General features: G+C 42.4%; 1 protein-coding gene across 1 annotated transcript in view; it reads right to left on the minus strand.

Annotated features, from left to right (window-relative positions):
• Window positions 1-15,494, minus strand: part of nrg3a (neuregulin 3a) — a 374,168-nt gene that overhangs the window by 43,924 nt on the left and 314,750 nt on the right. Inside the window, exon 4 of the mRNA XM_077237257.1 lies at window positions 13,509-13,535. Coding sequence (XP_077093372.1) covers window positions 13,509-13,535 — 27 coding nt within the window. The remainder of the gene's footprint in view (window positions 1-13,508; window positions 13,536-15,494) is intronic.

Below are 15,494 nucleotides of genomic sequence, written 5' to 3' on the forward strand. Positions count from 1 at the left end.
TGCTTTTTTTCTTTGCATGATTGTGTTTATGGGGTGCAATATAACATGTCTTTGTGTTTTTTTTTAATTAAAAGCCTTATTTTTCATAAATTTCACCTTTACTGTAAGCCGCTTTCTCCTCTGTCATTTGAACGACCGGTTAACTTCCTGATTCTCAGAAACCACTCCCTCAGAAACAGGCAATGGGCTCAGATTGGTTAGTTGAGCCGGTGTGTTGTAATTGGCTAAACTGCGTAGCGCATGTTGTCCGGAAACTTCACGCCCATTACCTTTACAGGCGAAAGTTGCATGTGCTCCTGTCAAATGTAAATATTGGTGTCAATAGTGCCCTATCAGTTTCAGCCAGAATCAGACCCAGAAAGTGGCAATGAAGAGAGTCAAGCAGAACCTCCCCAAACACGGCTCTTACAAAACGTTTCTGAATGGTACATTTTTTATTATTATTATTCTATTCTATTCTATTCTATCCTATTCTATTCTACTATTATTAGGCTATATAAGAATTTCGATACGCTGTTACTTGAAAATGCTACTGCTGCTTGTTAGCTTTTGAGATACGGTTTTCTCCAGATTAAACATTTAAGACAAGGGAATACTCGGTTACTAACGTAACCTCGGTTCTCTCTAGAAGAGGGAACGAGTATTGCGTAAGCTAGCTTACGCTACGGGTAAAGTCATCTTTGCTCGAGATATTTAAGCCAAAAATTATCCTTAATTTTGTATTTATTGTCAACGCAGTGCAGCAGCCAGCAGACCTAGAGCAGGCCATATTGGGTGCTCATTGGCTGCCCTGCGGCAACTGCTGCAGCCTACCACTGAGCCTCGCGCGTGACGTCACGTCCAATGAGCGGTTCCTCGTTTCCTTTGCGCCCTCACGTGTCATAGCCCGCCAAAATGGGGGTGGCTTAGCGTATAAAAGCCAGGCTCGTAGGCTGCGTCACTGGTTTCATCAGCTGAAGCGAAAAAAAGCTCATGGCGCCTGTACAGTCAGATTACGCAAGACTCGTTCCCTCATCTAGAGAGAACCGAGGTTACGTTAGTAACCGAGTATCTCTCGTATGGCGTAAGCTAGCTTACGCTACGGGAAACCATTGTCAACGCCGTATGTGCCCAGCCTCCACTTCATGAGTCCCAGGGATTCCCGGGGAACATAGATAAGTGGGCACAGGTGGCCAGCAATGCGGGCCAGCACATGTTATAAGCACGTATAGGGTATACAGAGAGGCATTGCCGGTCCATATAACTATTCACCATATAGTGCAGCTCAACAAGGAGAGCTAACGTCGTGTGAGAGAAGTCTGCGCATGATAATCTGGGCAGAACAAACACACCGCTCACACTGACAGAAGTCTAGCGTGCAAGGCGGGAAATTCCAGGTTATAAAACCTCACAAATGTGGACGGAGAGGCCCAGCCTGCCGCCTCACAAATGCCATGAATGGAAACGACACGACGAGGCCACGCCTCTGGTGGAATGCGCCCTGATGCCCAAGGGGCATTGCAGACCTTTAGATGTTATAAGCAGATGTGATAGTTTCCACTATCCATCTGGACAGGCTCTGTTTCGTGGCGCCGAGACCCGTGGTGCGCCCACCGAACGAGACAAAGAGCTGTTTCGAGCGCCTGAAAGAGGCGGAGCGCGTAATGTAAATCCTCAGCGCCCTGACAGGGCAGAGGAGATTCACATCACCCTCAAAATGCAAAATGTGCAGAGAAAACCCAGCTCTCTTACTGCTGAGTTCACCACTTGTCCTAGAGCATTGTGTAAAGAGAGAGAGAGGGATAATCTGGCTCTAAAAGGTGAAAAATTTAAGTCAGATTTTTGAAATTCTTCAAATCTCTTGTGGAAACATACCATTACTCATGTGGACAAATTATTTTGGTCTTTGAAATAGGTTTCCAAAGTCTTAGGGTCACAAAAGTAGTGTAATATATGTATAAAATAGTAGATAATGAATAATAATTTTCTAAAGTGACATTTTTGAAAAATCGTTTTTTAGTAAAATTTTTGTCTGTGACTCTACCTTCACCAAATGTAAGAGGGACTAAAATATATATAAAATAGGACTAAAATAACTTCCTACTACATATCAAGCTTCTCTCTCCATGTCAGCTGGTATTTTCTGCACTGTGAGGAGATGGGAGGGAACTTAGGGATTTCAACCGCATCTATTGGTTGGTTTCACACAAGCTAGCAAGCTAGCCCACCAAACACACAATGTGAACGACCATCTTGTCTTCCCTCTTGCTCTCTGTGTGAGTCACGTATGATCTCGCGAGAATAAGGACGTTGAAGCTGAGAATCTATCGATTACGGCAAAATCAGAACCATTTATGTGTGCTGCACAATCGCGGAGATATTAATAGAAACATTTAGTAAACATCGAGTTGACGCGCCCGTGCGTCATCCGACAGACCAACTTGTCTTCCCTCTTGCTCTCTGTGTGAGTCAAGTATGATCTCGCGAGAGTAAGGACGTTGAACCTGAGAATCTATCGATTACGGCAAAATCAGAACCATTTATGTGTGCTGCACAATCGCGGAGATATTAATAGAAACATTTAGTAAACATCGAGTTGACGCGCCCGTGCGTCATCCGACCTCAGGGGGTTAACTGATGACAGAGCTGTCAGAAAAACGGTTTTGAGCGAGAGGTACTTTAGGTCCATGGAGTCTAATGGTTCAAAGGGGAAAGCTTTCAGGGCCGAAAACGGCGCCCTAACCCAGATTGGAGGCGTCCGTCGAGATGACCAATCGGTGTGAAATAGCCCCCATTGTCCTTCCCCGCTGGTACCAGTCAGCCGCTAACCAGGGCTGAAGAGCCGAAACGCAGCTCTGAGTCACTCTGATTCGTCTGTGGCCTTAAACCCAAGCCCGGTGAGGCACTTGGGTGTTCAGCCAGCGTTGTAGCGGGCGCATGTGCAGCAGGCCCAGCTGAAGCACAGCCGCAGCTGATGCCATACAGCCTAGCATCCTCTGGAATGTCTTCAGAGGTATAATGCTTCCTTTTCTGGAAAAACGCGGCTAGCTGTCGAACACGGCATGCGCTGTGTCGATAAGCGGGCCGTCATACCCACAGAGTCCAGTTCTATTCCTAGGAAGGAAACTGACTGACTGGGCAGTAATGAGCTCTTGGTCCATTTGACCGTGAGACCCAAGCTTTCCAGATGGCTGAGAAGCGCAGCTCTGTGAGATAACAGTTCCATCTCTGACTGGGCTAAAATCAGCTTATCGTCCAAATAGTTCAGAATTCGCAGCCCTTTCACTCTCAGGGGGCGAGACCCATATCCATGCACTATGTAAATGTACGGGGCGCTAAGGATAGGCCGAACGAAAAATAGCCTTGACTTATTGTGCTTAGCACCCAATCTGTCACACCTGGAATAGCCTTCCATGCCTCTACATGTGTAGCTAGGGGCAGAATGGGCTCCGGGTTCCGCTCGCTGTGCTGCGCGGGCTCGGGAAACTGTACCGGAGGCATGAGTGGGGCGCGCGCGCTCTCTGATCTCAGTAACGGCGGCTCGCTGACAGCTGTAACTGCCTGTACCACTTGATATGACCCGATTATTGGGAACGGGGAACATTTCGTGGCGATATTTATTGCGAGCGGAGCCTGGGGCGAAGTGTTTGTCAGTAAGCGTGAGCGCTCCTGGGCGGTCACGTGACTTACGTTCATAACATGCCCGCTGTGAGGCTGTTGCCGTGTAACAGAGCGTGCAGCGTGTAGGTGTGACACACAGATTTGTGGGCTGCTATATGTATGTCTGCAGTAGCCTTCACTGAGGGGACTGACAGGACGAGATGCTTTGACGGTGGTCTGGCCGCAGCGAGACCAGCGCGTCTTTTCCTCACTGGCGTTGCTAGGAGGACATTTCCTGCTCGGGCTTCAGCACAACCTTGGGGTGGAGGCAGCCTGCGTCTGGAGGAGCGTGATCTAGGGCGGCCGCCCTGTCGACGCTGCGGAGGCTGAGGCTGGGCTGGGCGCTGGCTAGCGTGTCGTGCAGGTGGCTCACGTGTGCGGCTTGCAGAAGAGCTAGCGCGTCGCGGCAGGAAAAGGTTCATGGCCTGTGTGGTCTTCTGCACTTCGGAGAAGCGGTCGACGATCCCGTTCACCGCTGGGCCGAAGAGACCGTAAGGGGAGAGCGGCGCGTCGAGGAACACGGACCGCCCAGCCTCCCCCATGTCCGCCAGCTTCAGCCAAAGATGCCTCTCTGTGACGGTGAGCGAGGCCATGCATCTGCCCATTGCCTGTGCTGCAGATTTCGTAGCGCGAAGGGAGAGATCCGTCGCGCTCCTCAAATCCGTAATGGCGGCCGGGTCCTTGCTTTTCTCGTCACACTCACGGAGGAGATCAGCCTGAAGGATTTGCAGCACGGCCATCGAGTGCAGGGCGGAAGCAGCTTGTCCGGCGGCGGCGAAAACGCGGTTAACAAGGGCTGAGGTGGTCCTGCAGGCTTTGGAGCGTCATCTCGCAGAGGGCGGGCAAAGGTGCGCTGCGACCGCCTCTTCCACTGTGGGGATAGAGGTGTATCCCTTCTCGGCGGCGCCGTCCACTCGGGAGAGCATCGAGGAGACATTAGAGTTCAGCCTCGCGGAGAATGGTGCGTTCCACTATTTTGACAGCTCAAGATGCAGCTCCGGCAGAAATGGTGCAGATCTGGAAACGGGCGTGGGGGCGGCGGCTGTGTAGAAAACAGCCGTCGAACCTGTTAACTGCGGGCTCCTTCGGCGGTGACCAATCGAGGCCGAGTTGGTCGACGGCCTTGGAAAGGAGGCGCATTAATTCGGCGTGCACGCCTGCCCGAGTCCTGCTGGATTCCTGGACGGATGAGGAGGCGGAGTGATGTGAACTCGACCACTCCTCGCTGTCCGAAGCCAGGATGGAACGGCTGTCCACTGTGTGGCCTCCTTCAGCTTTGTCCCCTGAGGCGGCGGCAGCGTAGGCCTAAGCTGACAGCTGCGTGTCCAGGAGGGGCGGAGAAGGAGAGAGTGAGGCCGGCCGGAAACGTTCCGGCGAGCACTTCACTGTGGCCACAGACTCCGGCATCCTCTGAGCACGGCGCTTCTTCCTGCGCGGTCCAGAGGGTGGAGGGACAGCGTTCTGTGTGAAGGCCTCGAGTCGAGCCCGCAGGGTCGACAGCGGAAGCGCTTCACAATTCTCGCAGCCGCCCGCATCCAGGGCGAGGGCTGCATGGTCCGGTCCCAGGCAGAGAGCGCAAATCACGTGTCGGTCTCCTGCGCTGAGCAGGGCTCTACACGATCCGCAAGAAAGGCGAGGCATTTTGCAACAAACGCTCACGCTCTTTTAGTGAGAGAGAGTGAGTGTCGCAGCGGCGAACACACACAGTTTGCAGAGTACAAAAGGATACACGCCAGATGGCGTAGCAGGCACGGATGGCTGAAGGTGGTCATTGGACTTCAGGCTTCGGGCTTCGCGCCCTCATTGGACGTGACGTCACACGCGAGGCTCAGTGGTAGGCTGCAGCAGTTGTCGCAGGGCAGCCAATGAGCACGCAATATGGCCTGCTCTAGGTCTGCTGGCAGCTGCACTGCGTTGACAATAAATACAAAATTAAGGATAATTTTTGGCTTCAATATCTCGAGCAAAGATGACTTTACCCGTAGCGTAAGCTAGTTTACGCAATACGAGAGAACCTCTCGTAAGAGAACTGAATAAATGACTGAGTAATATAATTTTTTTAAATAAAATAATATTTTTTTTTGAACTTTAAACACGTTTGTCTTATACACACAAAATAGCATCGAACTAACTGGCTACTATAAACAAACAGCGTTGGCATTGGTTTAAGTTTTTGATCAAATTGAAAAATTACGTCATAAAGTAGCCTACATGGAAAATACATTTACAAAATTAGTACATAATCACAAATTCAGGTCCAAATGCCCCCTTTTTTGCATATTCCGGAGGGGGGGTTGATGTAAATTTATGGGTTAGTTACGAATAAAACCCGGGAAGTATCTCGTTGTGGTCCCATTCGAGTCTTTTTTGTAGGCATTAGACTTCCTGATTTTTAAAAGATGATATCTCTGCTTACGTTGAACTTTCAGCGTAGCAACTTTGCAGATACTGTTCATGCACCAACAGCAACATTACACACTATTTAAAATGAAAAAAGTAAAATCGCAATCAACCAGCCCTTTAAGGCACCCACAGATAGAAAATATATCCAAGAGTACAAAACTTGCATCCTACTAATATCACCCACTGCACTCTGCATACTTCACTGTGAAATTGAACAATCAAAAAAGTTTTTTTTTTTTTTTAAGATTTACGAATTTCAATTGTATAGTAAAATTCCATCAAATTGAATTGAATAATCCTTACATATTATTCATATTATGAATTAAGAATTTTAAATGAGGAAAAAACCAAAAACAAACAAACAAAAAACCCCAACAAAAAACACATTTTGTATAAATCTTTATGGAACAAGGGAATGGCCCATTAATTCATTAATTAAATGAGTATGAATCACATAAACTGAAATGGTCCATTTCCTTGTTCCATTCATATTTATACATGTTTTATTAAGCTCTTTTTTTTACTGATTATATTTTTTTTATCCAAAATATGAATATTATTCAATACAATTGAAAAAAAGTTGAATTATATATAATATGATTATATATTGGCTCCAGAAACCAACACACACACACACACACACACACACACACACACACACACACACACACACACACACACACACACACACACACACACACACACACACACACACACACACACACACACACACACACACACACACACACACACACACACACACACACACACACACACACACACACACACACATATAGGTTTCTTGAGCACCAAATCAACATAGAATAAGGATCATGTGACACTGAAGATTGCTGAAAGATTCAGCTTTGCCATCACAGGAATAAAATGACATTTTAAAATCTATTAAAATAGAAAACAGTTATGATACATTGTAATAATACTTCTGTCATGTATATATTCTGTCTGTTTCCTATATATTTTAGTTTGTTTTCATGTGTCTCATGTGTTCCTTTGTTTTATTTTCCCACCACTTTTTAGTTACCATGGTTACTGATATGATTAGTTCTTTTAGTTATATGTACAGTATGCATGTGATGTATACAGTGCATTATAAATGCACATTGTACCCAAAACGCTACCAGCGACACTCCTAAATAAATAAATAAATAAAGTCACTTTATGAGTTCTTTTTCAAACAATTCAGATTTTCCTCCATTTTCAGTCGGTTCTGATTTGGAAGTCTCACCCTTGAGTGACAGCAATGTAGCAGCATCTGTTTTCTGGTATTCTATTTATCTTTACAATTCACTACATATAGCAAACTCCATAAGCGGAGTGAGTGTAAGGCTCTAGGCAAGGCTTAGCCTTCCCCTGGCCATGGACTTGAGACTAGCCTGGAATATTCTCATTCAAACGACTGACTGCTGCTGCATCTGATTGCTTTTAGAGGTAAAAGCTGCCCATAACTGCTGGTCTAGGATAAGTTTTCTCCGTAAGAATAACACTGGCGAAACAGATTTGGTGTTTGCGATCTTGAGAGCGTCAAAGGTCTCTATTTACAATGTGTTTTTGCAGCATTGTGCAATGCAGCCAATCAAAACATTTCTGTTGATTTCTTGAACGCAATGGCCAATCAGACGTATTTTAGAATCCGCTCACATCGCAAAATGCTGGGGTTTTTGTCCAGTACTCAGTATAACAAAGAAAGTAAAGACATTATGTAGGCTAAAGAGATTCACAGTGCAGTCAGCTTTATTGATTATAGTAGTTTTCTGCATTATAAGGCAACGGTTATTTATTATTCGAATTGGTTGCCATGCAAAGTCATGCATACAATATGACTTATTTAAAAATTATAGTGGTTTGTAAATGTAGACGCTTTAATAACAAATAATTTTTCGGGAGCATGCTGCAATGTGTAGGTTGTTGCTAGGTGACACGTAACCTTGACCTATTTCATGACATTCTATTTAAATGTGATTTTAAAGAGGAAGCGCATCTCCTTAGCATTACCCTGGAGTTGGTTCACCCTCCACCTGTGGCCTACTCATCTATTTTTTGGTTTTACGACCTGTCAGGTCTGAGATTAAACAGAAGTATGCTTTTTTCAGAAGTTACAGTTGTAAGATAAGCATGTTTGAAAGCATGTCCTAAGTTTGTACTTTTCAGAGGGCATGGTGCTGTGCCCTGGCTGGCAGAGGTGCCACGAGCTAGCCATGCCCGACTAATAACCATGGTTGAACTGGATAATGATTGAGAGACCTGGCATTTCAGTGGCGCAGGCATCTGAAAGATATCAAAGGGTTCAACCCCTCACATTCACACACTTGAGCACTTATAATCAACCTGGAATAACAGTGTTTCACTTAAGATTGTCATAACCTTCACAGAGAATACAGGATTTCATTTTTTCCCTCAGATTTAAAAAAAAGAAGTGTGTTTTAAGTGTGAAACCTTGTGTCTTATAATAACCACAGTCCAGCATATAATGTATTTCTGTAAATGAATTATTCTTTTCAGAGGAAACATGCATCCTTTCTATACAAATTAGACTCATTATAAAATACACACTACAGTATTTGCCAAGCATTATTAACATCTTACTATAAACTTTGCAAATATTATTTAGAAGAGACATTTGCGTATATTTTCTTGTAATCATGGCAACATTAATTCATAAAATTATGGAAAAGATCACTATAACCAGGCATATATCCAGACATGCGGTGGTCAAAAATCATGCTGTACAATCTTGAGGCATCCTCCAAAATATAGAAAATTGTGAATTGCACAGTGCAAACAACAGCTAGCACTAATGTATTAGGCTTATTTGAGTCGTTACCTGATTTGAATAATTCCTTTAGTAAAAAAGGTCTGAAAACATTTCAGACGGCACAGGCAAACCAGTGATGATATTAGCATTCTTAGTGAATTCTCCCATAGAATTGACCCAGAAGCAGTAAATATGTAGACCATACATCTGCATACATCCCATGACTGAATTGCAAAATGGTTTCTTAATTTAACATACAGAGTCTACAGTATTAAAATCTCAAACTGCCAGTTCAGAGCTCTTTTATTTTTAATAAAACATTTTTTTTAAACTTAAAACTTAAGCAAATACTGGTCAGAATTATTTTTATTATTTTAAAATGTATTATTTTTTTCCTTAAACTATGTGCAGGGCTAGAAAAATCAGTCCTACTAACTACTAAGGGTGCTTTCACACCTGTAGTTCGGTTCATTTGGTCCGGACTAAGGGTGAAAAATTATACTTTGTATCATTTTCAGGCGTTTTGGTTCCTTTTCACACCACACTGATTGCTCTGGTCCGAATCAGATGATGAGTTGATGAAATGAAACAAAATGCAGTCACGTGACAACATCCACATCACTCGTTGGCCAGATGTGTCTTGAACATATTTCCACAACTGCATTTAAATTGGTCAGAATTAACGTGCGGGAAAATTCCATCAGAACTCCCGGAAGTAAAACAAAGAGGAAAATCCGGCAGACATGCGGAGAATTCGTTCACAATGTATGTTCAGAATCAGCACGAGCTTTATCCTTTAGCAAATCCCCCCCATAAACAACAAAGACGCGATATAAATAAGAAATTCACTGTGCAGTCCGGACAACTTCAGTGTTTATGATGAGATTTTAGTGAGAGTGCAGAACGTGGTAAGTCAGTCATGGCTTAAAGGGAGCGCTATTGACAATCTAAATAATAATTTTGTTTGACCACGGCAGCTGGTTTAGTCCAAAAATGCGCAGTTCTTTGGCAGGTGTGTCTGTTCTAGGTTGGATCACGTTCTCACCACAAACGAACCGCTCCAGAGTTCGTTTGAAAGCGTACCGAGACCTCCTCTTATTTGGTCCACTTTGGTGCGCACCCGAGTGCGATTGCTGCATCCACACCTGCCCAAACAAAACGCACCAAGGGGGAAAACGAACTCTAGTGCGATTCACCCAAACTAAATGAGGGAGGTGTGAAAGCACCCTAAATAACAAGGCTGGCAGAAAATAAATTCTTGATGTTGAGCCCAGCAATTATGTTGATTTTTGTATATTCAAAAAACTCACAAGTTCCGACTTATTTCCAGGTCTGTAGCAATCATTTTAACAATTCAAAACTACAATTCAAGAAAGTTCCACTATCAGAACCTAATACATTTGTTTTTCAAATTGTCCCTGGATCCCCATTTTATATATTTACTTCTGTCTTCTCTATGTGCCCCATGGTCACTAACGGGAAAGCCAAGCACAGTATGTGGTCTTAAAAAGGATTGGAGGAATCACTCTACACTCTTTCATCAATGTAGTCCACTATTTGCCATTGCTGCTAAGAGAAAGTGAAACTGTCTATACATGTATCATTCTGAGCTCTGAGTGTGCACATGGAAACTATCAAATCATCACACAAAGGCTTAAACAAGCTGTCATGCTGAGTCCTACAGCTGTGTGAGATAAAACAATGCATGAAAGCCTTCACAATCTTCTTTTTAAGATGGCCGAATCAAAACACTTAAGTCCTGACTCAAATGACACACTTCATGTGGTCTTGTGGCTTACATGTGTGCATATTCATGAAGTTCAAAACTGGAGTGCCCCCTTTTTCGTTCAATGACTCGACAGACAGACAATCAGATGCACAGATAGATAGACAGATAGATGGATAGATAGATAGATAGATAGATAGATAGATAGATAGATAGATAGATAGATAGATAGATAGATAGATAGATGGATAGATACTATCAGTTTGATTTTTCTAAATATGTTCTTTTGTGTTCTGCAAAAGAAAAACCGTCATACAGGTATGAAACTAATAAAAACAAAATTTTTATTTTTGGGTAAAATGAAATGAATTTCAACACAAGCCATTGAGGAAAGGCCATTTGTTAAACAAGTGTGTTGAGCCAAAGTACCTTTAAGACAAGCCATTTCATTCGGTAGCCATCTTTGATATGCCCCATGGGCAGCTATTTCTGTCATGCAATTGCAGCTCCTATCTCTTTGAATGGGAAAACATCAAATACTCCAAAGCTTTTCACCAAGCTTACGAATAAATTTTTATATTTGAAATCTTAAGTCTTTGGTTGAGCTCTTCGAAAGTACCAGTTCACTAATTAACCTGATGAAATCACAACTTGATGACCAAGTTGTATATGAGTGTGGTGACAGAAGTGAGTGCATTTATCTTGTAGAGTTTGGTTGGAATAAAAAAAAAGGAAAAACAATCGAAATCCAGAAATCAAAGTGAGTGAAGAGCTGGCTACTCTCAATCAGCAACCTTTTGGAAGAGGAGTGCTATAGGCCTCAACAAAGGAAATTTGAAATTAGGGCTGGGGCGGTATTGATTTTTTGTAACCGCGGTTGAAAAGCACGATATTCCCGCGGTACAGCGGTAAACCGCTTTAAATACAAAGAAAAAAAATACGCTTTAAATTACCCCAACAACCCCCACGCCCCTCCCCCCCGACAGACTTCCACTCACACAAGTCGTTTTTGCTAGAGAGACTTTGTTAAATATTGTCACCTACATCCGAAAAAAATTTTCATCAAGCAGTAATTTGGCATGAACCAATCACTGAATATATTTCCTTATTTAAGAATATTCTCAGATACATTTGCATTGAATTAATCATTTTCGTGAGAATACATTATGATGTTCACATTGGAAATGAAAGATGAACACCTTTTCCAACATGTCATAATTACAAAATTGATATTCCATATTTATGTTTACATAATATAATGTTATTTTTCATTTAATCTATGTCGATTATATGAAAAGTGAACAGCCTGAGTAAGATAGGATCATAAGATGGGTCAGACATGATTTTGACCACTTTATTAAGTTTTGTTTTGTAGAAAGACTTTCCTTAAATTAAATTTAGTTTTGTATAAATTGTATCTTAATTTTAATCACTGGTCCATTACCTAATTGCCTGGAATTAACAAATAAGAAGCAGATGTAGCAGACATATAATCAGGAGGACGTGGAGGCGCGGGCGCGATGTCTTGCGCGTGAACTGGAGCTTGTCTCATAAATGAACTTGCCTCACAGACATGAGAAATAAATAGAAAGCTTAATGTCTACTTTTAAACAAAATTCTATTGCGAATTGGTTGCAGATTAAATAATAATAGCCCATTCGCGCATCTCTAATACAAATGGAATGTTATTGTGTCATGGAACATTGCGCTCCCCAACTCGCGAAAGATCGGATTTGCTCCATCTTTTGATAAGTTTTGTTTAGAAAACCTTAAATCCATGCAAGACACAATGTCATTAGAATCAATGAATCCATGTCATTAGACACAACGTGTACGTGTGCAGACCAATGTGTTTTTTATTTATTTTTTTGCGGTGATGACGGTGACGAGCTCAGACCCGCGGTTGGAGTCACGTGACCGTGGTATTGCGGTAATGCGGTAACCGTCCTAGCGCTATTTGAAATCATTTTGAACAAAATCCATCTGCCTGTTACCCTCACTCACCCATCGATCTACAATCAAAAATCTACTCTACTCTATAATCAAAATACTGATAGACATTTCTCGCTCTAAGGCACACGAATATGTCACATTAAAGTACCATGAAATGTCACTTAATATGGGCTAATACAGAATCTGAAGCAATTATTTAAGGTTATGTGATTCAAAGCAGATAATTGTGTATTTGGGCAAAAAATACATATTACATAATGCATATTATTTTACAGAACTCAACTTTTAGCCTACATGTGTGAGGTCAAATGTATAATTTTTTTATCAAACACAAATATGTGGTAAAGACACTGAGACTGTTACTCTAGAAACTGTGCCAACAAAATGAATTCACTCTCACTGTCTCCTGACACTGTCCTTTCAACATTTCAATGTCGTTTCCAAGGAGACCAAAGAGCATTCGAATTCTACAGTGGAATTCAGGTAAGTGATTGGAGGAGAGATTAGTTTGAGAGCAAATGAAAGGCAGTTAGTTGACACCTAAGATCTCAACAGTGTGCATTTATAATTTGCTCTCTGTTACTAATCTCTGACCACACACTAGACTAGGGTGGTTATTGGATTCTAAACTAGTTTAATTGCATGTCTCTGCACCACTATGCTTTGGTAGGTAGTTAATAACTTTAAGATCTGGCAAATTCACATCCTGTCAAACGTGAATAAAGCAGTCTTTTGCTTCAAATATTACATCTCAAATGTGAAACGCATTTGTGATGATTCTGAGGGTATCTTTATAGAAGCTGTTTGTTGTGAGGAGTCAAGAAGGGAAAACAACATTTTGGCCCACATACAGTGCACAGTCAAAAGAGATAACAGGAACGTTCACATTCAAACACATGCAATAAAAAGAGAAGCACGACTGCACAAAGCAGACACACAGCCACCTCGGCTCATATAAACTCTCTAAGCATGATTCATCGCTGTGCCAATAAGAAAGTGCTTTCTTTTTCTTACCCATGAACTCAATGCCCAAGTGATCCACTGCTCCAGCGAAGATAGAAGAGGGCAGCGGTGTAGGAGGAGGGAGGGAAAAAAAAGAGGAGAGAAAAAGTAGATGTAAGAAACACTCATTGTTTGCATTCTATTCTCATAGCAAATACAGTTATAGTGGGTTACTATATACGAAAGAGCCTTGCAATAGTGTATAACTTGTCTCATGTTTATCTCATGTGAAGCAACACTGTGGCTGAAATGTTTTCCATTCAACATCTGCAGATAAAACATTCCTGCTTTCATCTCTACTTGTGGATCAATATCTACAGTTCATTCGCAACCTCTTGACATTCATGAAGCATTTTTTTTGCTTTGGATCAGAATGAGGACAAGTAGGTACACCAGCACTGCAAAAATAAAACTAGAAAAAGTTTGTCGAGACAAACTTTAAGTTGGCTTGTGAAAGTTTGGACCAGAAAGTTTAAAGAAGTTTAAAGTAGTTTGAAGTTTACAATAGTTTAATATGTAAATTTAAAGTGTAAATTAGTTTGAAGTTTAAAGTAGTTTGAAGTTTAAATTAGTTTATAGTTTAAATTAGTTTAAAGTTTAAATAAGTTTAAATTAGTTTAAAGTTAAAAGTAGTTAGACGTTTAAATTAGTTTAAAGTTTAAAGTAGTTTGAAGTTTAAATTAGTTTATAGTTTAAATTATTTTAAAGTTTAAATTAGTTTGAATTTTAAAGTAGTTTGAAGTTTATATTAGTTGCTAGGGTGTTCTGGGTGGTTGCTATGGTGTTGCTAGGGTGTTGTAAGGTATTTTGGGTGGTTGCCAGGGTGTTCTGGGTGGTTGCTAGGCAGTTGTTAGGGTGTTCTGGGTTGTTGCTAGGGTGTTCTAACACCTTTTCGGTGGTTGCTAGGGTGTTCTGGGTTGTTGCTAGGCAATTGCTATGGTGTTGCTATGGTGTTCTAGGCTTTTTTGGGTGGTTGCTATGGTGTTGCTAGGATGTTTTAAGGTACTTTGGGTGGTTGCTAGGGTGTTCTGGGTGGTTGCTAGGCAGTTGCTAGGGTGTTCTGGTGGTTGCTAGGGTGTTCTAGGGTATTTTGGGTGGTTGCCATGGTGTTGCTAGGGTGATTTAAGGTATTTTGGGTGGTTGCTAGGGTGTTCTGGGTGGTTGCTAGGCAGTTGCTAGGGTGCTCTGGGGGTACTAGGCAGTTGCTAGGGTGTTCTAGGGTATTTTAGGTGGTTGTTATGGTGTTGCTAGGGTGTTTTAAGATATTTTAGATGGTTGCTAGGGTGTTCAGGGTGGTTGGTATGGTGTTGCTAGGGTGTTCTGTAGTATTTTGGGTGGTTGCTATGGTGTTGCTAGGGTGTTTTAAGGTATTTTGGGTGGTTGCTAGGGTGTTCTGGGTGGTTGCTAGGGTGTTCTACGCTATTTAGGATGGTTGCTAGGGTGTTGCTAGGGTGTTTTAAGGTATTTTAGGTGGTTGCTAGGGTGTTATGGGTGGTTGCTAGGCAGTTGCTAGGGTGTGCTGTTTGGTTGCTATGGTGTTGCTAGGGTGTTCTAGGGTATTTTGGGTTGTTGCTAGGGTGTTTTAAGGTATTTTGGGTGGTTGCTTGGGTGTTCTACGCTATTTAGGATGGTTGCTAGGGTGTTGCTAGGGTGTTTTAAGGTATTTTAGGTGGTTGCTAGGGTGTTATGGGTGGTTGCCAGGCAGTTGCAAGGGTGTGCTGGTTGGTTGCTATGGTGCTGTTAAGGTGTTCTAGGCTATTTTGGGTGGTTGCTATGGTGTTGCTAGGGTGTTTTAAGGTATTTTGGGTGGTTGCTAGGCAGTTGCTAGGGTGTTCTATTGTATTGGGTGGTTGTTATGGTGTTGCTAGGGTGTTGTAAGGTATTTTGGGTGGTTGCTAGGCAGTTGCTAGGATGTTCTGGGTGGTTGCTATGGTGAACTATTTATGAATTTAAAAGTTCATAAGTGTATGAATTTATGAAAATTCATAAGTGTATGAA

Source organism: Siphateles boraxobius, unplaced genomic scaffold (assembly GCF_051911475.1).
Source record: "Siphateles boraxobius isolate OS27281-9 unplaced genomic scaffold, OSU_SipBor_1 20, whole genome shotgun sequence".
Classification (NCBI taxonomy): Eukaryota; Metazoa; Chordata; class Actinopteri; order Cypriniformes; family Leuciscidae; genus Siphateles; species Siphateles boraxobius.